At 40.6% G+C, this 22,936-nt stretch overlaps 1 protein-coding gene across 1 annotated transcript in view; it reads right to left on the minus strand.

Annotated features, from left to right (window-relative positions):
• The window catches only part of itih5 (inter-alpha-trypsin inhibitor heavy chain 5), a 39,975-nt gene extending 20,851 nt beyond the window's left edge, over positions 1-19,124 (minus strand). The window contains 8 exon segments of the mRNA XM_063010941.1: positions 3,899-4,070; positions 6,729-6,845; positions 7,642-7,811; positions 9,434-9,687; positions 11,864-11,974; positions 15,405-15,568; positions 18,851-18,883; positions 18,990-19,124. Of these exon segments, the coding sequence (XP_062867011.1) occupies positions 3,899-4,070; positions 6,729-6,845; positions 7,642-7,811; positions 9,434-9,687; positions 11,864-11,974; positions 15,405-15,568; positions 18,851-18,883; positions 18,990-19,124 (1,156 nt within the window).
• Between the last annotated feature and the right edge of the window lie 3,812 nt (positions 19,125-22,936).

Consider the following 22,936-nt stretch of genomic DNA (forward strand, 5'->3'; position numbering starts at 1 on the left):
GATATAACTTAGAGTAGTCAGTGTACAGCTTGTATAGCAGTGTAGATTTACTGTCTTCTGAAAATAACTCAACACACAGCCATTAATGTCTAAATAGCTGGCAACATAAGTGAGTACACCCCACAGTGAACATGTCCAAATTGTGCCCAAATGTGTCGTTGTCCCTCCCTGGTGTCATGTGTCAAGGTCCCAGGTGTAAATGGGGAGCAGGGCTGTTAAATTTGGTGTTTTGGGTACAATTCTCTCATACTGGCCACTGGATATTCAACATGGCACCTCATGGCAAAGAACTCTCTGAGGATGTGAGAAATAGAATTGTTGCTCTCCACAAAGATGCCCTGGGCTATAAGAAGATTGCTAACACCCTGAAACTGAGCTACAGCATGGTGGCCAAGGTCATACAGCGGTTTTCCAGGACAGGTTCCACTCGGAACAGGCTTCGCCAGGGTCGACCAAAGAAGTTGAGTCCACGTGTTCGGCGTCATATCCAGAGGTTGGCTTTAAAAAATAGACACATGAGTGCTGCCAGCATTGCTGCAGAGGTTGAAGACGTGGGAGGTCAGCCTGTCAGTGCTCAGACCATACGCCGCATACTGCATCAACTCGGTCTGCATGGCCGTCATCCCAGAAGGAAGCTGACGCACAAGAAAGCCCGCAAACAGTTTGCTGAAGACAAGCAGTCCAAGAACATGGATTACTGGAATGCCCTGTGGTCTGACAAGACCAAGATAAACTTGTTTGGCTCAGATGGTGTCCAGCATGTGTGGCGGCGCCCTGGTGAGAAGTACCAAGACAACTGTATCTTGCCTACAGTCAAGCATGGTGGTGGTAGCATCATGGTCTTGGGCTGCATGAGTGTTGCTGGCACTGGGGAGCTGCAGTTCATTGAGGGAAACATGAATTCCAACATGTACTGTGACATTCTGAAACAGAGCATGATCCCCTCCCTTCGAAAACTGGGCCTCATGGCAGTTTTCCAACAGGATAACGACCCCAAACACAACCTCCAAGATGACAACTGCCTTGCTGAGGAAGCTGAAGGTAAAGGTGATGGACTAAACCCAATTGAGCACCTGTGGCGCATCCTCAAGTGGAAGGTGGAGGAGTTCAAGGTGTCTAACATCCACCAGCTCCGTGATGTCATCATGGAGGAGTGGAAGAGGATTCCAGTAGCAACCTGTGCAGCTCTGGTGAATTCCATGCCCAGGAGGGTTAAGGCAGTGCTGGATAATAATGGTGGTCACACAAAATATTGACACTTTGGGCACAATTTGGACATGTTCACTGTGGGGTGTACTCACTTATGTTGCCAGCCATTTAGACATTAATGGCTGTGTGTTGAGTTATTTTCAGAAGACAGTAAATCTACACTGCTATACAAGTTGTACACTGACTACTCTAAGTTATATCCAAGTTTTATTTCTATAGTGTTGTCCCATGAAAAGATATAATAAAATATTTGCAGAAATGTGAGGGGTGTACTCACTTTTGTGATACACTGTATATATATATATATATACTGTATATATTAGGGCTGTCATTTAACGTGTTAATTAACGCGATTAACGCGTTAATTTTAATCGCGATTAAAAAAACGTAATCAAGATTAAAATTTAAATCTAACTTTTTATTTGGCTGTTTGTGCCACGTAAATCTGTGTCTCTGTGGTAATGAACTGTATTTCAGATGAATTAGGATGTAAAGCACATGAACTGTACACAGAACTTTACAAACACTGCTGTTAGGTGGATCACACTGGACTCTATAAAGCAGTATGTCCAAAGTCCGGGGTGTTCTGTCGACACCGGATCTGGTTTTATACGGCATCTTCAACCTTTAGTTCATTCTGTTCAGCCATCAGCATGTGCAATTTGTTGAGGGGGCCCAAATTTTTTTTTTTGAACTGGGGCTCATGAGCACCTAGTTACACCACTGGTGTTGCATCTAGAAATGGTTCTTGCAATAAAAATGTGCATAACTGTTCAAATTTTACTTAATTATCAGTTTGCGTTAATTGCGATTAATCTCGATTAAAGTTTTTAATCGCATGACAGCCCTAATATATATATATATAATATATATAATATGAATGAATAAAATAAATATAAAATATACAACCCCAAATCAGAAAAAGTTGGGACAGGATGAAAAAATGATGCAAATAAAAAAAAATTACAGTGTTTCTTACACTTTCTTTGACTTTTATTTGATGTCAGACAGGATGAACCTGAGATATTTCATGTTTTATATGCTTAACTTCATTTCATTTATTAATAAACATCCATTCCTGTATTTCAGGCCTGCAGCACATTCCAAAAAAAGTTTGGACAGGGGCAATTTACGGCTAGTAATGAGGTGAAAGATGATCAGAGGATCCAGTTTGTCAACAAATGTGTGAGAAAATTATTGAAATGTTTAAAAACAATGAACCTCAAAGAAAGATTGGAAGGGATTTGCATATTTCTTCCTCTACAGTGCATAATATCATTAAACCATTTAAGGAATCGGGAGGAACTTCGGTGCGTAAAGGCCAAGGGCGCAAGCTTAAGCTGAACGCCCATGATCTTCCATCCCTCAGACGGCACTGCACCAAGAACCGCCACTCAACAACAGCTGATATAACCACATGGGTGAGGGATTAGTTTATCAAACCTTTATCAAGCTCTATGATACGGTGTTACATGCACAAATGCCACTTAAAACTTTACTGTGAAAAAAAGAAGCCTTATGTTAATGTATAGAAGCGGCGTCGACTTCTCTGGGCTCGAAGACATCTAGGATGGGCCATCACACAGTGGAAATGTGTATTGTGGTCAGATGAATCAACATTCCAGGTCTTTTTTGGAAAAAATAAACGCTGTGTGCTAGCGGACTAAAAGGATCCAGACTGTTATCAGAAACAAGTCCAAAAGCCAGGGTCTGTCATGGTATGGGACTGTGTCAGTACCAGGGTCTGTCATGGTATGGGGTGTGTCAGTACCAGGGTCTGTCATGGTATGGGGGCGTGTCAGTGCCCTTGGCAAAGGTAATTTACACTTCTGTGATGGCAGCATTAATGCAGAAAAGTACGTTGAGATTTAGAGCAACATGTTGCTGCCTTGAAGACGTCGTTTTTTCCAGAGACGTCCAGCATTTTTCAACAAGACAATGCAAAACCACCTGCTGCACACATTACAAAGGCACGGCTGCGAAAGAAGAGGGTACGGGTACTGGACGGGCCTGCCTGCAGTCCTGACCTGTCCCCAACATCTTTTAAGTGTGTTGAAAAGGAATGACAACATTACAAAGTGGTAAATGCTTTACTGTCCCAACTTTTTTTGGAATGTGTTGCAGGTCTGCAATGCAGGAATGGATGTTTATTAATAAATGAAATGAAGTTGAGTAGATAAAAGATGAAATATCTCAGGTTCATCCTGTCTGACATCAAATAAAAGTCAAAGTAAATTTAAGAAACTCTGTGTTTTTTATTATTTGCATTGTCCATGCTGTCCCAACTTTTTCTGATTTGGGGTTGTAATAAATTAATAAAAAATAATATGAATTAACTCAACGCTGGTTAAAGGTTCAGGTGAGGTTTTTTGCACGACCTTGCCAATCTTCTGACTCTCATATAAAAAATGAAAATGAGTCAATTAGTCGAGATCAGTGGGTTAAAACTGAACCACAGTGCTGCAAAAGTTGTTTTCTTCTTGTCGTAGAAGAATGTGCAGACAGTGGTAATAATTTTTGGTGTATAAATATTAGTTTTTCTCTGTCAGTACTGTTCTATACATACAAGCTGAAAAGCAACATAATCTCCTTCTCTAAAAAGTTTGTAAGTCAATAAAAATCTTCCTCTGGTGCTACGTGTTACGGCAGAGGGAAATAAAGAAAGGAACAACAGAGTAAGGCGTGGTACCTCTGTTGGGTGCGATCAAATAGATGAACTTCTTGGCATCACGGACATTGTTCGGCGTGACGGGCACCAGCTTGCCCGGCTGCCACACTCTCACTCGGTTGGAGAAAGAAATGAAGTTGAAGCGGTCGTTCGGACGCAGGTCACTCAGTATGGTGAACAGAGCTTCTTTAGTCTGTCAGATAAAGTACAAACATTGAACAACATAATGGATCACAAACACACACACACACACACACAGAGGTAAACAACATAATGGATCACACACACACACACACACAGAAGTGAACACCATAATGGATCACACACACACACACACACACACGAAGTGAACAACATAATGAATTACACACACACAGAGGTGAACAACATAATGGATCACAAACACACACACACACACAAAGTGAACAACACAACGGATCACACACACACACACACACACAAAAGTAACCATCGTAATGAATCACAAACACACACACACCAAGTGAACAACGTAACGGATCACACACACACACACACACACACAAAGTGAACAACACACTGAATCACACACACACACACAGAGTGAACAACATAATGAATCACACACACACACAAAGTGAACAACACACTGAATCACACACACACAGAGTGAACAACATAATGAATCACACACACACACAAAGTGAACAACATAATGGATCACACACAAAGTGAACAACATAATGGATCACACACAAAGTGAACAACATGATGGATTACACACACACAGAAGTGAACAACATAATGGATTACACACACACAGAAGTGAACAACATAATGAATCACACACACACACATACACACACACAGAAGTGAACATCATAATGAATCACAAACACACACACAAAGTAATCAACATAATGGATCACACACACACACAAAGTGAACAACACACTGAATCACACACACACAGAGTGAACAACATAATGAATCACACACACACAAAGTGAACAACACACTGAATCACACACACACAGAGTGAACAACATAATGAATCACACACACACACAAAGTGAACAACATAATGGATCACACACAAAGTGAACAACATAATGGATCACACACAAAGTGAACAACATGATGGATTACACACAAAGTGAACAACATGATGGATTACACACACACAGAAGTGAACAACATAATGGATCACACACACACACAGAAGTGAACAACATAATGAATCACACACACACACAAAGTGAACAACATATTGGATCACAAACACATACACACACACACACACACAGAAGTGAACATCGTAATGAATCACAAACACACACACACACACACACACACACACACACAGAAGTGAACATCGTAATGAATCACAAACACACACACACACACAAAGTAAACAACATAATGGATCACAAACACACACACACACACACACACACACACACACACACAGAAGTGAACATCGTAATGAATCACAAACACACACACACACACACACACACAAAGTAAACAACATAATGGATCACAAACACACACACACACAAAGTGAACAACATAACAGATCACAATGTACAGATACAGATCTCAAACTGAACCTTTCTGGTACAGGTGAAAAGAAGCGGTTGGCTGCTGCACACTTGTCGGAGGGGGCGTGTTACCCTACATTCAGACCAGCAGCGTAACGACATGACAAAACGACTGGCTGTCATTCATTTTCAGTTAGAGCTGACAATTCCTAGCGACAGGAGGTGGAGCAAATGTTAGCGATGAAATGTGGGCGGAGTCAATTATGACAGAGTCGTTGTTATTTTTGGTTCCTAGACATAGTTCCTACTAGAGATGGAAGAGAAGCTCATTGTTGTGGTGTTAAAGGTCCACAAATAGGCGATAGCGATTTAAAAAAACTAATTAACAAGATTTCTAGCCACATTTACTGAACAGACAGTAATAGACTACACTATACAATTTCACATGACCCATTTTCCTTCAGGATTGTTATTTTTAGCGGGAACATGTCTGCTTTGCTCCTTATCTGTATAAAGTAAAACGTAGTAACTGACTCTGGGCATCACCAATATTTACTCCACCTCCTGTCACTAGGAGTTGCCGGCTCTAATTGAAAATTAATGACAGACAGTCACTTTGTTGTGGTATACACTGCTGGTCTGAACGTAGGGTAACAGGTGAGCAGTAGCCAACCGCTTCTTTTCACGTGCACCAGAGATCCTTATCCAGCATGGAGAATCACGCACTGATCTCTAGTATTTCCCGTCTCTGTGCAGCAGCATCAGTTATAAGGAATCCCTTCGGCTCTCTCTGCCTCTAACAAGCTAATCGTTGTCCATGATAAAAATCACTGCCAGTTTAAGCATAGGGTTAATCACAACCCTCCTCAGTCAGGAGTTGAGGTCTGCAGCATTAGAGGCGAAATACAAATCATAACAAAATTGACGTGACTAGATTTGGAGGGAAATTTTTGGGGAAAATCCAGTGAGTGCAATCCAGCTGCTGCAACAAGGGTGGGACTGGTCATAGTTCACAGACTCTGCTCCAGGATCGACATCTAACAGCTCAACCAAAGTTTGTAGGCAAACACAAAGCTGTCGCAGCATAGTAACGATAATCTGAAGTGCTGTATGTATATTTCTGACCCTGCAGATTTTCAGAAAACTTCCCATGAACTCATAAAAGAACTCGTTCGAGTTCGTGACCTGGACTGTATCGCTGCACAAGAACGTAAAAAATGGACACGCTCAAAAGTCTGCGATCAATAAGCGATCGTGTCTGATCCACACGTCTCCACCTCACCACCAGATGTTAGCGTGAGTTTCTAACAAACGCTGCTTTACGGCACCTGTTTCATTTTGGTGCCCAGCATGGAGGCGCTGGTGTCGATCACAAACACTACGTTCTTGGGTACGACGGGAAGGTCTTTGGGGGCGAAGTAGTGCACGAAGTGTCCATCCAGCACCTAGAGGAAGTAGAAGCGACGGTTAATTTGTGTTACGGCAGCGTGTGTGTGTGTGTGTGTGCGTCCTGTGCTACAGCTGTGGGTGGAAGAGCGTCAAGGGAGTAAAATGAACTGAGCAGTGAATGGAGAAAATATGTGTCCGTGTAAGAACTGGTGTTCATATCAAGCTTTCAATCAGCCTGTTTTTTAACGAGTGAGTCAATAAACACTATGCGAGTCTGACACGGTTTCTAAACCGGTTGCCCAGAGACACAAACCCAACACAAACAGTGCCGCATTGTTACAGCACTGCTTAATTCTGCGTTCAAGAGCGAGTGAAATGTGGAAAGTTTCCAGCCTCTGAAACGTAATCGAACACTCTCCAGCTCGTAATTCCTCACTGAGAGTTTCTCAAGGGCTCCGACTCCGCCGAGTTTCAACACCATGATGTCATTTCACCTCACCTTAGACTCTCATTACACACTCATAAGACAATTTAAGAACTAATATGAGTGTTTTAGGGTTGAATGGGTCCTTAATGCCACACTAGTGATTTTTACTCTGTTTTTGTTCAGTTATTTTCCCAGTTTAAATCATATTTAATTCACTATTGCATTTGCGACCCCCACCACATGGACAATGCCTATGATGGTCATAATTGGCCACGGGCTTGCAAACACCTCCTTTGACATCGCTGATCGCTCCTTCTAACATTTATGAGCCATGTATTGTACATGTCTTTATTTGTACATGATGTGTAATCTGCACTCTTCAGCTTGTATGACAGTTTTAAACCTGAAGCCCTGTTATTGTGTACCTGAATGTCCCCGATGCCGATCTCTCTCTCCACATCATAGCGTACCACGAAATCCCCCAGGTTGCCATTTCTAGAGATCTTGGCCTGATGAATAATGTTGGGGGTGAAGGTGATCTTGCAGAAGGTGTCGTTCTGTTTGATGACGGTGGAGGGCGGCATGCTCACCTTAACTGTAAGCACATTTGGAATTTTGTTAGGGGCGCGGCATGTTCATGGTTAACGTCAACAGGACTTGAGCAGAGCAGACACTGTGTTGCCTTTTATAGACAAAAGTCACCTCTTCAACCCAGGGGTACACTTACTTTTACATTTACATTTTCAGCATTTAGCAGATGCTTTTATCCAAAGCGACTTATGTACTGTGACAGTATACTGTCTAAGCAACTATGGGTTAAGGGCCTTGCTCAAGGGCCCAAAAGCAGCAACCTTTAGTATCTCCAGTACCTTAACTCCAAGGCTACAACTATTTTTTCCAGTATAAATCATGTTTAATAAAGACGAGATGAAAATGTGATATGTTATTATGATGTAGATCAGATTTTTTAAGTTCATTCATTAATTCATTCACTGCCTGTTTTACCCCCGCTTTATCCTGGTCAGGGTCATGGTGGGTCTAATTTATTAGGTGAAAGGTTCCTGACAGGTCCCTGATCTATTACAAGGCACACATCCACACCCAGGGCAATTTCTAGTAGCTCCAATGAACCTGACTGCACATCTTTGGACTTTTTGGAGGAAACCGGAGCTTCCAGAGGAAACCCACACAGATACAGGAAGAACATGCAAACTTTACACAGAAAGGACCCGGATCGCTATGTCTGGCAATCGAACCCAGGACCTTCTTGCTCTGAGGTGACTGAACCGCGGTGCCGCCCATATTTGTAAATGTAAAAAGTAAATGTCAAATTTCAGGTATTTCTGAAGAGTTCACAAACTTTTTCATGTAGTTTCAGCCATAGCCATTGCTTATAAAATATATTTTATAAAATATGTAAAATAAATTCTATAAAAAAATTATTTGCTTCCAACTTGTATCCAAGTTTGGGAAAACGGAACTGAGAAAATGGCCTTCCCTTTATATCCATTATATCAGGGCATCTACATACAGACATGATTGAGTATGTCTGAGAAATGGCAAGGGCCATGAGATGGATTGGCATCCTCTCTGAGGTGTGTTACTGCATTGCGCCCCTTTATCCTGGTCAGGAAAAGTGGATGCACTGCAACCCTGACCAGGATAAAGTGGATGTAAAAATGAAAATGAAATAAGATTAATAGTTTCATAGTACATTCATCAAAATGTACAACGGCACGGTGGCTAAGTGGGTAGCACTGTCGCCTCACAGCAAGAAGGTCCTGGGTTCGATCCTCAGTTCGATACTCTTTCTGTACAGAGTTTGCATGTTCTCCCCGTGTCTGCGTGGGTTTCCTCCAGGAGCTCCGGTTTCCTCCAACAGTCCAAAAACATGCAGTCAGGTAAATTGGAGACACTGAATTGCCCTATAGGTAAATGGGTGTGTGTGTGTGTGTGTGTGTCTGCCCTGCGATGGACTGGCACCCCATCCAGGGTGTTACTGTGAGCCTTGCACCCATTGATAAGCTGGGATAGGCTCCAGCACCCCCCCCCCCCCCTCCTCCCCCTCCTGCCAACCCTGTTTGGATAAGCGGTGTCCATAAGCAACCTGTAGCTCTACAGATGTTTCAGACTCGCTGATGGCTTTGAGATGTTCACTAAAAACATTACGGTAAGTCACATCACTGATCATATTTACTGCTTCTTAGTAGGAACTACCTTCTGTATTGTTGTTGCCGGAGGCTGTTTTGCTGTTGCGCAGTGGCAGCACCTTGAGGTTCTTGATGCGCGAATGTTCCACGATGGTGACGGTCACTCTGAGACTTCTGACCAGCTGCATGGGCCGAACGCTGGTCACGTGCTCGTAATAACCCAGCCGCCTCTGCAGCAGCTCCTCATACATCAGCAGGAACACGGCGCGATTCTGCCCGGGGATGGTGACAACCATGCGGAACAGCTCCATCTCGCCCTCGCTGAGGACAACAAAGAGACAGACGGGGAAAAGGACCAAGAGAAGATCATCAGATTACCGGACATCTCAGTCAACGAGCTGCTGAGGCGTGTTCAAACAGAGTTTCTGCTATAGAGAAGAGAATCCTCTGTAATATTCTCCTTTCTATACTGAAGCTATTCTATTCTAAAGTCATCATGGTTAAGTACACTAAAGGTATGTGGACACCTGACCATAAGCTTGTCCTTCCAAAACTGTGGACATTAATATGGAGTTGCCTTCGTAAATTATGCAGCTAAGTGATGGTTTTATCAGCTCCACTTACCATATAGGAGCACTTTGTATTTCTACAGTTACTGACTGTAGTCCATCTGTTTCTCTACATGCTTTGTTAGCCCCCTTTCATGCTGTTCTTCAATAGTCAGGACCCCCACAGGACCACCACAGAGCAGGTATTATTCAGGTGGTGGATCATTCTCAGCGCTGCAGTGACACTGACATGGTGGTGGTGTGTTAGTGTGTGTTGTGCTGGTATGAGTGGATCAGACACAGCAGCGCTGCTGGAGTTTTTAAACACCTCACTGTCACTGTTGGACTGAGAATAGTCCTCCAACCAAAAATATCCAGCCAACAGCGCCCCGTGGGCAGCGTCCTGTGTCCACTGATGAAGGTCTAGAAGATGACCGACTCAAACAGCAGCAATAGATGAGCGATCGTCTCTGACTTTACATCTACAAGGTGGATCAACTAGGTAGGAGTGTCTAATAGAGGGGACAGTGAGTGGACACGGTATTTAAAAACTCCAGCAGTGCTGCTGTGTCTGATCCACTCACACCAGCACAACACACACTAACACACCACCACCATGTCAGTGTCACTGCAGTGCTGAGAATGATCCACCACCTAAATAATACCTGCTCTGTGGTGGTCCTGGGAGAGTTCTGACCATTGAAGAACAGCATGAAAGGGGGCGAACAAAGCATGCAATTACAGTCAGTAATTGTAGAACTACAAAGTGCTTCTTTATGGTAAGTGAAGCTGATAAAATGGACAGTGAGTGTAGAAACAAGGAGGTGGTTTTAATATTATGGCTGATCGGTGTATATAGTGGTTTATTCAGCAGAAGCTACAAAATCCGGAGTTACACTCTACAGTAATTGCCCTGATTTTGCTGCCAAAATGGTATATCAAGGTTTGCAAAGACGTGGTTTGTAAGTTTGCTGTAATAAAAAACTCTAGTGACCAGCACAGAGTCTCGACCACAACCCCATTAAATACTTCTGAAATATCAGTGTCCAACCTAACAACCCAGGTTTACTAAAAGGTCACGCAGGCACACTCCAATTTTTTGACAAAAGCTTGAATAATGAAGGCTGGAAGATTGTGGGGTCATGGTGCACAGTGCTCAAGTTTTTAAATAGAATCTCCAACAGGCAATGGTCAGATGTCCACATACTTTTGTTCACATAGTGCAGCAGTGTATGGGGGCAGTAGTAGCTCTTTGAAGTTAAAAGGTCAAACTCCACCACAGCCAGGCGGCCACTCCACTGGTGGAGGTCCATGTTGGGTCTGGTTCCTCTGAAGGTTTCTTTTTTTGTAATATTTGGGGAGTTGTCTTTGCCCCTGTTGCCCTCGGCTGCTCAACAGGGGGTTTCTGGTTCTGGGATCTGTGAAGCTGCTTTGAGACAATGTCTGTTGTAAAAGCGCTATACAAATAAATATGACTTGACTTGGCTTTGGATAAAAATGTCCACTGAGTTTCGCTGTCCGCCACTTTATATGACAAACAAAAACAAGCTATTAATTAATTATATAATTTATTTATTCATGTCTATCATTGCTGAACTGGTGCCAGTTTGTAAGTCAAGGCAGCAGAACTGAAGCTATTTAACTCTGAAATGTTTCTGCCATTGTTTATTCATGTATGGGTGTAATGACAGAAAAGGTTATCGGAGCAACGTGTCTATTAGCAGCTCTGATAATGACTGTTTAGAGGAACTCTTTGAAGCAATTGTTCCTCAGCACTTAGGTTTGGAATGGCCACAAATAGCTGCTTTGACTCTTCTCACTTTGAAGTCCTCTCTAAAGGGATCAATTATTATTTTTCTGGACTGCACTGTCTGTTCTTTTTTCCCAGCGTGACTCTTCTCAATGATACGTTCCTTAAATGTCTATGAGGGAAGAGGAAATGTCCTTACCTGCCCTGTGTGTGATCCTTGATCTTTGGTTTACCATTGTCCCCTCCATCCTTCTTTAGTTTCTTCTCCTTTGCTTTTATCTGACTGGGGAAGACTTTACCTCCCACAATCCTGTTACCACAGAGTCAACATGATAGCAAGTTAGCATGACTTTCACAGCACCATACACATAGACTTTATTAGGATACACTTTATTAGGAACACTATTTTTTTCTTCCAAAACAGCCTCAATTCTTTGGGTCATGAATCCACATAGTGTTGGAACCAGTCTTTTGGCATTTTGGTCCATGTTGACATTTGTTTCAAATGTTAATAACTAGAAAACTTGTTGGTGCAGTGTTCAAGCTCAGTGTTCGTCTGCCTGTATGTGTTTGTGAAGTTAACACTAATCCGAACAGTCACAGGCCCTTTGGTAACCTTTCTCATCAAACAAATCTGAAATAGATCATTTGGTCATGATAAATAATAACAATCAAATAGCATTCAAGTACATTTATTTTATAATGTACATATTCTTATTACTTATTATTAAGATTATTGCTTGAGGGCCCAACAGTGGTAGCTTGACAGGGCATGGATTTAAAATCACAATATTTTTCTTAGCACTGTGCTTCCACTATCAACCAAGCTAAGCTCAACATGCCATAGACATTCACTAATGTCCAGGTTGTTCTGCATGATTATACCTAATACAGGTTTGTTGCTGATTCAGGGTGAAATGTTTGTTTATTATTTATTTATAGGATTTTAATGTCATGTTTTACACTTTGGTTATATTCATGACAGAAATGGTGGTTACTGGTTACACAAGATTCATCAGTTCACAAGTTTAGTATCAAACACAGTCATGGACAATTTTGTATCTCCAGTTCACCTCACTTGAACGTCTTTGTACTGTGGGAGGAAACTGGAGCACCCGGAGGAAACCCACCCAGACAGGGGGAGAACATGCAAACTCCACACAGACCTGGAAAAGGACCCAGACCGCTCCACCTGGGGATCAAACCCAGGACCGTCTTGCTGTGAGGCAACAGTGTTACCCATCCAACGCCCTAGGGTAAAATGTGCTGGTTTTTAAGTAAGCGCTAACTGGACAGTGGTAGCTCAGCGGTTAAGGTACTGGACTAGTAATCATGAGGTTGCCGGTTCAAGTTCCACCATCACTATGTTGCCACTGTTGAGTCCCTGAGCAAGGCCCTTAACCCTACATTGCTTGCAATGTGTTCAGTAATAATTGTAAGTCGCTTTGGATAAAAGCGTCTGCTAAATGACACTAATGTAAATGCTAACATTTTAGCCAAGCTGGTTTTATTAACAATGGCAATAAAATACGTACACTATATGGTCACCTCTCTGAATTACTGATTTTAGATCTTCCCGACACATACATTGCACTAGGGTGCTCTGGTGGCGCAGCGGTAAAACACACTAGCCCACCAGTGCTAAGATCCAGACAGGGCGCCAACACAGACATGATCGCCTGTAGTGGGAGGAACAATGGCTAATCAGGGTTTGCTGTTTTAAGTACCACCTTTGTTTATTTTATATACCTTATAAGTTTGAGCTTTAGGGAGGACACACAAAATAAAGAAAATATTTAAGTTAATCAGCACATTTTTGGAGGTCTCCATACCCAGATATTAGTAAATCAGGGTCACAGTGTTGAGGATGACTGACGTTTCAGGCACAAGAGTATCTGTGTTGTTTTATATTATTGATTTTCTACTCAGAGCCAGTGAGATGTTCGACTGTCCTTTATAAAGGCAGTTCTGAGTCCTAGGAGTAGAAACGGTTCAGTCAGAAGTTATTAAACACTCAAACAGCAAAAACTGGTCTCACAAACCACACACACGTCATAACACAAGTTCAAAAAAGGGCCCATGCCCGGTTCGAATCTTGGCTCTGCTACTGGTCAGCTGGGTGCCATTTAGCGGGCACAATTAGCTGTGACAGCAGCAGACACACATTGGCCACCGTGTCTGCTGGGTGGGGAAATGATTGGACGGTTGGGTGTGGTCTTCTAACGCTGTGCAAGGACCCTGGTTAGCAGACCGAGGTGTAAAGAAGGGGTCCAGTAGGACTGCGCACGCGTCGGAGGGCACGTGAGCAGCAATATACCCTCCTCAAACGCAATCAGGATTCACAGCAGGGGAAAACAAATTGACTACACTAAATCGGGAGAAAAAGAAGGATATGCATAAATAAATAGAAAAAAGGGGACCATAGTATTAAACTGTTGGCTGTACTTCAGTTCTAGACTAATCAAATGACTTTGAGTTTCAAAAAAGCAGAAATATCCTGATCCTATTTTTCAAAGTCAATTCAATATCCATATTTAATATTAGGGTGTGTCGCTTGGGTGACACACAGATCTCTTACGCCAGTCCACAGCTGAAATCTGGGTTCAAATCTCAGTAGTACAACAGCCAGCTGGGCTACATAGACATGATTGGCTATGGAGGGAGGCGTGGGTGCCAGAGCCCTGTGATGGATTGACCACAGACTCCAGATATTCCAGGCTTTGCCTCACAGGCCACAAACATGTCAGTACGTGTACTGGTTACTGTAAATTGCCTCAAGGTGTGAGAGTGAGTGTGTGGGTGGAAGTGTGTGGTGCACTGTTATAGATCGCCGCCCTGTCCAGACCTGCCTTGCCAAAAACTAAATAAATAAATGAACTTATATGCCTGATAGATGTAATGGTCACAAGTTTATTATTTATTTTATTTTATTTATTTATTTAGGTTATTTAGTAGTATACTCTCAATTAGCATCATAAATTTCAGGGATTTTTTTTATTACCATTCAAAAATATTTAAATTGTAGTAAGATTTTACATGATTAGCAGTTTATTTTGTAACAAAATAAAACCCAGAATTATTGTGATCATTATGTGTTAGCAGGATAGCCAAATCCAAAGCTGTTAGCAAGATGCGCAAGAACTTTTAGCTATCGGAGATTATCAGATAGCCGGCAAGCTTACCACTAATAACTGCTAACAGTGGTCACAGGGTCACCAGTAAGATCGCAGAGTGTGTTTGCATCATAATCATTTCAGTAATTGTTTTTTGGGAGGTTAAAACAGTTTTATTGATGATAAACGACGTGATGTTGAACAGATATTATCAGAACTGTTTTATCATTATCAGAGGTCAATCACAGGTCACAGCTTAACACTAGAAGACACATTGTTAACCTCTGACCTGTGATTGACCTGTGATAATCAAGTGTTTAAACCTCTCAAACATTACATTGCACTTAAAAAGCGTGAACACATCCATAGTGATGTTGGAACTAGATTGTCGACCTTCTCAGCAGTCGTGTGAAGCTCACAAGGTAAAGCTGAGATGAAAACAGACCCTGAACACACTGTAACTGAACACTGTGTCTTAATTCAACCCTCAGAAATTCCCACGGTCCATATTTTTGCTCTGAGCACTGAGGATTTGTCAGCATTAGAGCTGTGAAAGCAGGTGCACATGGATAAGAGATATGCATGAAAACAGTTTTAGTACACATGCTACAGCTGTGTTGTGCTCACATTGTGAAGTTGGAGACGTAGGCGGCTGCTGGGATGTGAAACTGAAAAACCCCCTCAGCAGCGGCACTCTGTCTGTTCCAAATGGTGCAGGACACGGCGGTGAAGGCGTAGCGCGACATGATGGTGGTGGAGATCGTGAGCTCATGGATGTGCGGCCTAGTGATCTGAAAAGAAAAATACATATATTTACTCATTTACATTATAGTACTAGTACTGGATCATGCAGCACAATTTTTGGAGTGTGACTCTGGGAATGTTTAACCCCAGTCAAGCACTAATTATTGAAGTTCCAACTCATCAAGTCAAGTGAAATGTATTTGTACAGCACTTTTTACAGTGGACATTCTCTCGAAACAACCTTACAGATTCCAGGACAAAAAATGTTGAAACAGAAAAGGACCATCCCCAAACTGTTGTCACATATTAGAAGCATGGAATTTACATCGATCAGCCATAACATTAAAACCACCTCCTTGTTTCTACACTCACTGTCCATTTTATCAGCTCCACTTACCACATAGAAGCACTTTTTAGTTCTACAATTACTGACATGGTGGTGGTGCGTTAGTGTGTGTTGTGCTGGTATGAGTGGATCAGACACAGCAGTGCTGCTGGAGTTTTTAAATACTGTGTCCACTCACTGTCCACTCTATTAGACACTCCTACCTAGTTGGTCCACTTTGTACATGTAAAGTCAGAGACGATCGCTCATCTATTGCTGCTGTTTGAGTCGGTCATCTTCTAGACCTTCATCAGTGGTCAGAGAACGCTACCCATGGGGTGCTGTTGGCTGATATATTTTTGGTTGGTGGACTATTCTCAGTCCAGCAGTGACAATGAGGTGTTTAAAAACTCCATCAGCGCTGCTGTGTCTGATCCACTCATACCAGCACAACAGACACTAACACACCACCACCATGTCAGTGTCACTGCAGTGCTGAGAATGATCCACCACCTAAATAATACCTGCTTTGTAGTGGTCCTGACCATTGAAGAACAGCATGAAAGGGGGCTAACAAAGCATGCAGAGAAACAGATGGACTACAGTCAGTAATTGTAGAACTACAAAGTGCTTCTATATGGTAAGTGGAGCTGATAAAATAAACAGTGAGTGTAGAAACAAGGAGGTGGTTTTAATGTTATGGCTGATCGGTGTATTTCATATAATATATAACTTATAACTTATATATAAACTTCATAATGGGGGGGGGGGGGCAAAGTGGCTCAGTGGGTGGCTCTCCTGGGTTCGATTCCCAGGTGGAGCGGTCCAGGTCCTTTCTGTGTGGAGTTTGCATGTTCTCCCTGTGTCTATGTGGGTTTCCTCCTGGTGCTCCGGTTTCATCACAGTCCAAATTCGTGCAAGTGAGGTGAATTGGAGATACTAAATTGTTCATGACTGTGTTTGATATTAAACTTGAACTGATGAATCTTGTGTAACCAGTAACCTGTTGATGTTAAAATCCTAATAAATAAATGAATAAATTAAGAGGGGTGTCCACATAATTTTGAACATGTATTTGACATACATAAGTGTCCCCTATAAATAACACTGCTTAATACACTACGTAATTCTGGATGTTTGACAGAATTAAACTGCAGCTTGACAAAACTCTAATGCAGTGGTACCCTGAAACTCAAAGTCAGTTGGTTCTGGGAGTTGTGTTGAGTTTGAAAAGCATTGAGTTTTAAGGTATTTTTTCCCATAAGAATGTATGGGAAGCCTGTTAATGCGTGCCATGGTCCCGTGGAACTGCATATATTTATTCTAATGTAAAATAATGAGGTTTTGACACTTATACACTGAAAATAACACAAATATAATATAAAAACAATGAAATAAAAAGCTGATTCTCACAATTTCTAAGAAGCTCTAGCTGTAACACAAGTTTAAAAGTGAAACAGTGAGGAAAATCCAGATACACACAGATACATGTGGAGCTTTCAGACTTGATCTGATGGTTATTCCACACATTCGCACTTTGATGACGTTTTACTGCACCGCTTAAGCCGAGCGCTGAACAAAGCGACTGTTTATTGTTCATTTAAAATGAAATAAATATATATATTTTTTAAAACAAACTAAACACGTTGAGTTTAAGAGAAACGTTGAGTTTAAGAGTACAAATTTTTCGATGGAGGGCGTCAAGTTTCAAAGATTTTGAGTTCATGGGACGTTGAGTTAAAAAGTACCACTCTATTTTTATACACTTGTCTATTTTCAATAACCGCTTAACCCTGGTCAGGATTGCAGTAAGTACGATGCCAGCCAAAAACACTGGGCACAGACAGGGCACTAATCCAGAGCAGGGATTAGTCAATAGAGCAGCCAAGCCACTTGCAGAGGAGAAAAAACAAAACTCCTCAGACACTGTGACTGGAGACGAACATAAAACCCTGGTCCTCTGGAGCGGTGCTGCTGTGCAGCACCTACTCTACCAACTGTGCTACTTTTAAATAAATATCTTCTATAAATTTAAAGTGGATTTTATTCTGCTATGGATTTGATTTTGAATAGTTACAATTGCATCAGAATTTAACTGTCTACACTTCACTTTTATGAGTTGCCATTACCTTATAATCAGTGGTTTCTTAGCAGCACCTTGAAGAAACGCACTCAGGCACAGGGAGAACATGCAAACTCCACACAGAAAGGACCTTAGCCACCCAACCAAGGAATCAATCTACTTACTTTAAGGTGCACCACCATGCCACACTATCCCCATTATTTGTAAAAATATATCCTGACATATTAAAGCTGTAACTACCACCAGATATGATATGTTTATTTATTTATTAGGATTTTAACATCATGTTTTACACACTTTGGTTACATTCATAACAGAAACGGACAGAAACACACTCATGGACAATTTTGTGTTTTCAATTCACCTCACTTGCATGTCTTTGGACTGTGGGAGGAAACCGGAGCTCCAGGAGGAAATCCACGCAAACACTGGGAGAACATGCACATGCCCCACCTGGGGATGGAACCTGTGAGGTGACAGTGCTACCCACTGAGCCATCGTGCCACCCTCAGATATAATGTAATGTAAAAATGTAACCAAATAGTGATTTTTGTGTTTATAAGCACAAAGTCATTAAACAGGATAATATATGTACTGGAAGTTGGGGTTGAATAATTCTTATTTTCACACAGTCATATTACCTCATAACAGAAGCCTTAAATAAGCTGTTTTTAGAATTGTATGGAGAGCTGTGATACACAAAAATGAAAACTGTTCTAAACATCCCCGTTCTTCCCTATTAGAGACTTTCCCAGTTTGATTAAAAGCTTTGCTCAGGTAGGTGAGCTGTGTTGGTGTAAATTATGAACAAACACAGCACTGTGTTCACTGCACCGCTGGAGCATCCAAGATCTGGTTTTTAATAAACACTTAAGCAATGGAAACCAAGTGTAAATAAATAAATAAAAAACTAGCTCTTACCAGTCTCACCTGGCGCGGGAGCCTGACTGGAGCCTGGGTTCATTAAAACACACATTAATTAGTTAATTAATAAAAGCCAATATAAGACTCAGTTTATCAATTTTGGATGTTTAAATACTGAAATTAACGCGGGACTCACAGTGTGCGGATCCAGTTCAGAAAACACTTCATCCTGAAGCAGGTCCTGCTCTAGAACAGATAAATCGTAATCATAGTCATTCTGGCTCAGTGTTACCCGGGTACAAGACGCAGCGATCAGGACCAGCAGCAACATCTTAGCGCGAGGACTGCAGCGGTGCGCAATAGGGTTTAGAAAAGAGCGCAAAATGCACTAAAGCGCAGCGGATCCGCCTCCAGCCAAACCCTGACCAGAGAGAAAAACACTGGGTTAAAGAACTCAGCATTCTGGGTGGGTCTTAGATTAGATTCACACGGTAGCGTCTGACAATAAACCAAACTAAAAATAATAAAATAAATCCTGACAATAAACCAAACTAAAAATAATAAAATAAATCCTGACAATAAACCAAATAGTCCTGAAAATAAACCACACTTAATCCTGAACATAAATCAAATTTAGTCCTGGAAAAAAAACTTAGTCTTGAAAATTAACCAAACTTAGTAAAGTCTTAGTAAAGTCTTGAAAGTAACCAAACCTGAAAATAAATCACATTTTGTCCTGAAAATAAACTAAACTTAGTCCTGAAAAATACATTACACAAAAAAAGTTATTAAACAAAAAAGATTTCTAGTGACTTCAACCCACTGCGACCCTGACTAGAATACATTGGTGGTAAAACAGACAGTGAATGAATGAGTAATGAAGGAATAAAAGAGAACTTCTTTTCAGAAGGAAAACTGCACTTTCATAAAAAGCAGCCAAGCGGCAAAATGAATGAATGAATGAATAAATAAATGAATGAGTGAATGAGTGAATGAATGAGTGAGTGAGTGAGTGAATAAGTGAGTGAATGAATGAATTAGTGAGTAAGTGAATGAATTAATGAATGAATGAGTGAACGAGTGAGTGAATGAATGAGTGAATGAATAAATGAATAAATAAATGAATGAATGAGTGAGTGAATGAATAAATGAATGAATAAATGAATGAATGAGAGTGAATGAATGAATTAGTGAGTGAATGAATTAGTGAGTGAGTAAGTGAATGAATTAATTAATGAATGAGTGAGTGAGTGAGTGAGTGAATGAATGAGTGAATGAATGAGTGAATAAATGAATGAATGAGTGAGTGAGTGAGTGAGTGAATGAATGAGTGAATGAATAAATGAATGAATAAATGAATGAATGAGTGAGTGAATGAATAAATGAATGAATGAATGAGAGTGAATGAATGAATTAGTGAGTGAATGAATGAATGAATGAATGAGTGAACGAGTAAGTGAATGAAAAAATGAATGAGTGAATGAATGAGTGGATAAATGAATGAATGAGTGAGTGAATGAGTGAGTGAATGATAAAATGAATGAGTGAATGAATGAGTGAATAAATGAATGAATGAGTGAGTGAATGAGTGAGTGAATGATAAAATGAATGAGTGAATGAATGAGTGAATAAATGAATGAATGAATGAGTGAATGAATGAGTGAATGAATGAATGAGTGAATGAATGAATGAGTGAATGAATGAATGAATGAATAAATGAATGAATTAGTGAGCGAATGAATGAATTAGTGAGTGAGTAAGTGAATGAATTAATGATTGAATGAGTGAATGAATGAGTGAATAAATGAATGAATGAGTGAGTGAATGAGTGAGTGAATGAATGAATGAATGAATGAGTGAATAAATGAATAAATGAATGAGTGAGTGAATGAATGAATGAAGGAATGAGTGAATAAATGAATAAATAAATGAATGAGTGAGTGAATGAATTAGTGAATGAATTAGTGAGTGAATAAATGAATTAGTGAGTGAGTGAATGAATTAATGAATGAGTGAACGAGTGAGTGAATGAATGAGTGAATGAATGAGTGAGTGAATGAATAAATGAATGAATGAATGAGAGTGAATGAATGAATTAGTGAGTGAATGAATGAATGAATGAATGAGTGAACGAGTAAGTGAATGAAAAAATGAATGAGTGAATGAATGAGTGGATAAATGAATGAATTAGTGAGCGAATGAATGAATTAGTGAGTGAGTAAGTGAATGAATTAATGATTGAATGAGTGAACGAGTGAGTGAATGAAAAAATGAATGAGTGAATAAATGAATGAATGAGTGAGTGAGTGAGTGAATGAATGAGTGAATGAATGAATGAGTGAATGAGTGAATGAGTGAATGAATGAATAAATGAATGAGTGAGTGAATGAATGAATGAATGAATGAGTGAATAAATGAATAAATAAATGAATGAGTGAGTGAATGAATTAGTGAATGAATTAGTGAGTGAATAAATGAATTAGTGAGTGAGTGAATGAATTAATGAATGAGTGAACGAGTGAGTGAATGAATGAGTGAATAAATGAATGAGTGAATGAGTGAGTGAATGAAAAAATGAATGAGTGAATGAATGAGTGAATAAATGAATGAATGGGTGAATGAATTAATAAATGAATGAATAAATGAATGAGTGAGTGAATGAATGAATAAATGAATGAATAAATGAATGAATGAATGAATGAATGAGTGAATGAGTGAGTGAGTGAATGAATGAGTGAATGAATGAATAAATGAATGAATAAATGAATGAATGAATGAATGAATAAATGAATGTATAAATGAATGAGTGAGTGAATGAATGAGTGAGTGAATGAATAAATGAATGAATGAGTGAGTGAATAAGTGAGTGAATTAATGAATAAATGAATGAATAAATGAATGAGTGAGTGAATGAATGAATGAATGAGTGAATTAATGAATAAATGAATGAATAAATGAATGAGTGAGTGAATGAGTGAATGAATAAATGAATGAATAAATGAATGAATAAGTGAATGAGTGAATGAATGAATAAATGAATGAATAAATGAATGAATGAGTAAAGAAATGAATAAATGAATGAGTAAATGAATGAGTAAGTGAATGAATGAGTGAATGAATAAATGAATGAATGAGTGAGTGAATGAGTGAATGAATGAATGAATGAGTGAGTTTTGGCCGGGAAACCGTATTTTACCCCTCTTCCCCGCCGTCCTCCAGTATTAGTATTTTCCCGTAAATTTCCCGTATTATATTATAATTTTTAAAAACATTCCTGTGCCTCTCCAAACTGAAATGTCACTAACCTCGCGAGAACTGCCACCCAGGCTGCTGCAAGTGGCAGGCTGTTAGTGCGGACAGCGGGAACAAACCTGGAACAGGGAGAGATGGATGGATGTAAGGAGAGGAGATTCCTGCCAAAAAAGTAAAGACTGCATGTAAATATCTAGAGAAATGGGACATCGAATTTACCTTTCTAAAGAGGAGCAGGATGGGGCAGAGTTCTGCATTCTGTAAGGTTTGTAACTGCGATTTTAGTGTCTCTCATGGGGGAAGGAGCGATGTCAGTCAGCATGAAAAATCCGCCAAGCACAAGTGCCGGCTAGAAGCACAGAAACATGCCCAGGCGATGTCCGCATTTGTGACTAGCAATACCACAGAGGCAGACCAGGTCATAAATGCGGAGGTTAAAATGGCAATGCTGTGTGCCAAAAACAACGTTGCCTTCACCTTTTGTGATGACTTCAACAAGTGTGTAGCTGAGATGTTCCCGGACTCTGTTATCGCACGAAAATACTCAGCAGGAAAAACCAAAGCTACGCAGCTCATCAAAGGTAAGTTGAGTTAAATTAGGTATGAGTATTGTGTATGCCTATTTGATAATGTCCCATAATCATACTTGACCATCCACTCCTAAGGGACATGAAAGTGCTGGACCCTGCTGCTCGCCTCAACATTACTCCAGGGACAGGTAGATGTTAGTCAGTTGATAGAATGAATAAATTAATGGTTTAGTTTTGCAATGTTCAAACACTTGCTTTACTTTACAGTGGAAAGGCTAGGGGCCCTGTTCCCTCAGTTGAGCTTGAGTGAGGATAGGCTGAGACAGGAACTCATTGACTACCAGGTGACAGATAGCAAGCA

Source organism: Trichomycterus rosablanca, chromosome 1, assembly GCF_030014385.1.
Source record: "Trichomycterus rosablanca isolate fTriRos1 chromosome 1, fTriRos1.hap1, whole genome shotgun sequence".
Taxonomy (NCBI): Eukaryota; Metazoa; Chordata; class Actinopteri; order Siluriformes; family Trichomycteridae; genus Trichomycterus; species Trichomycterus rosablanca.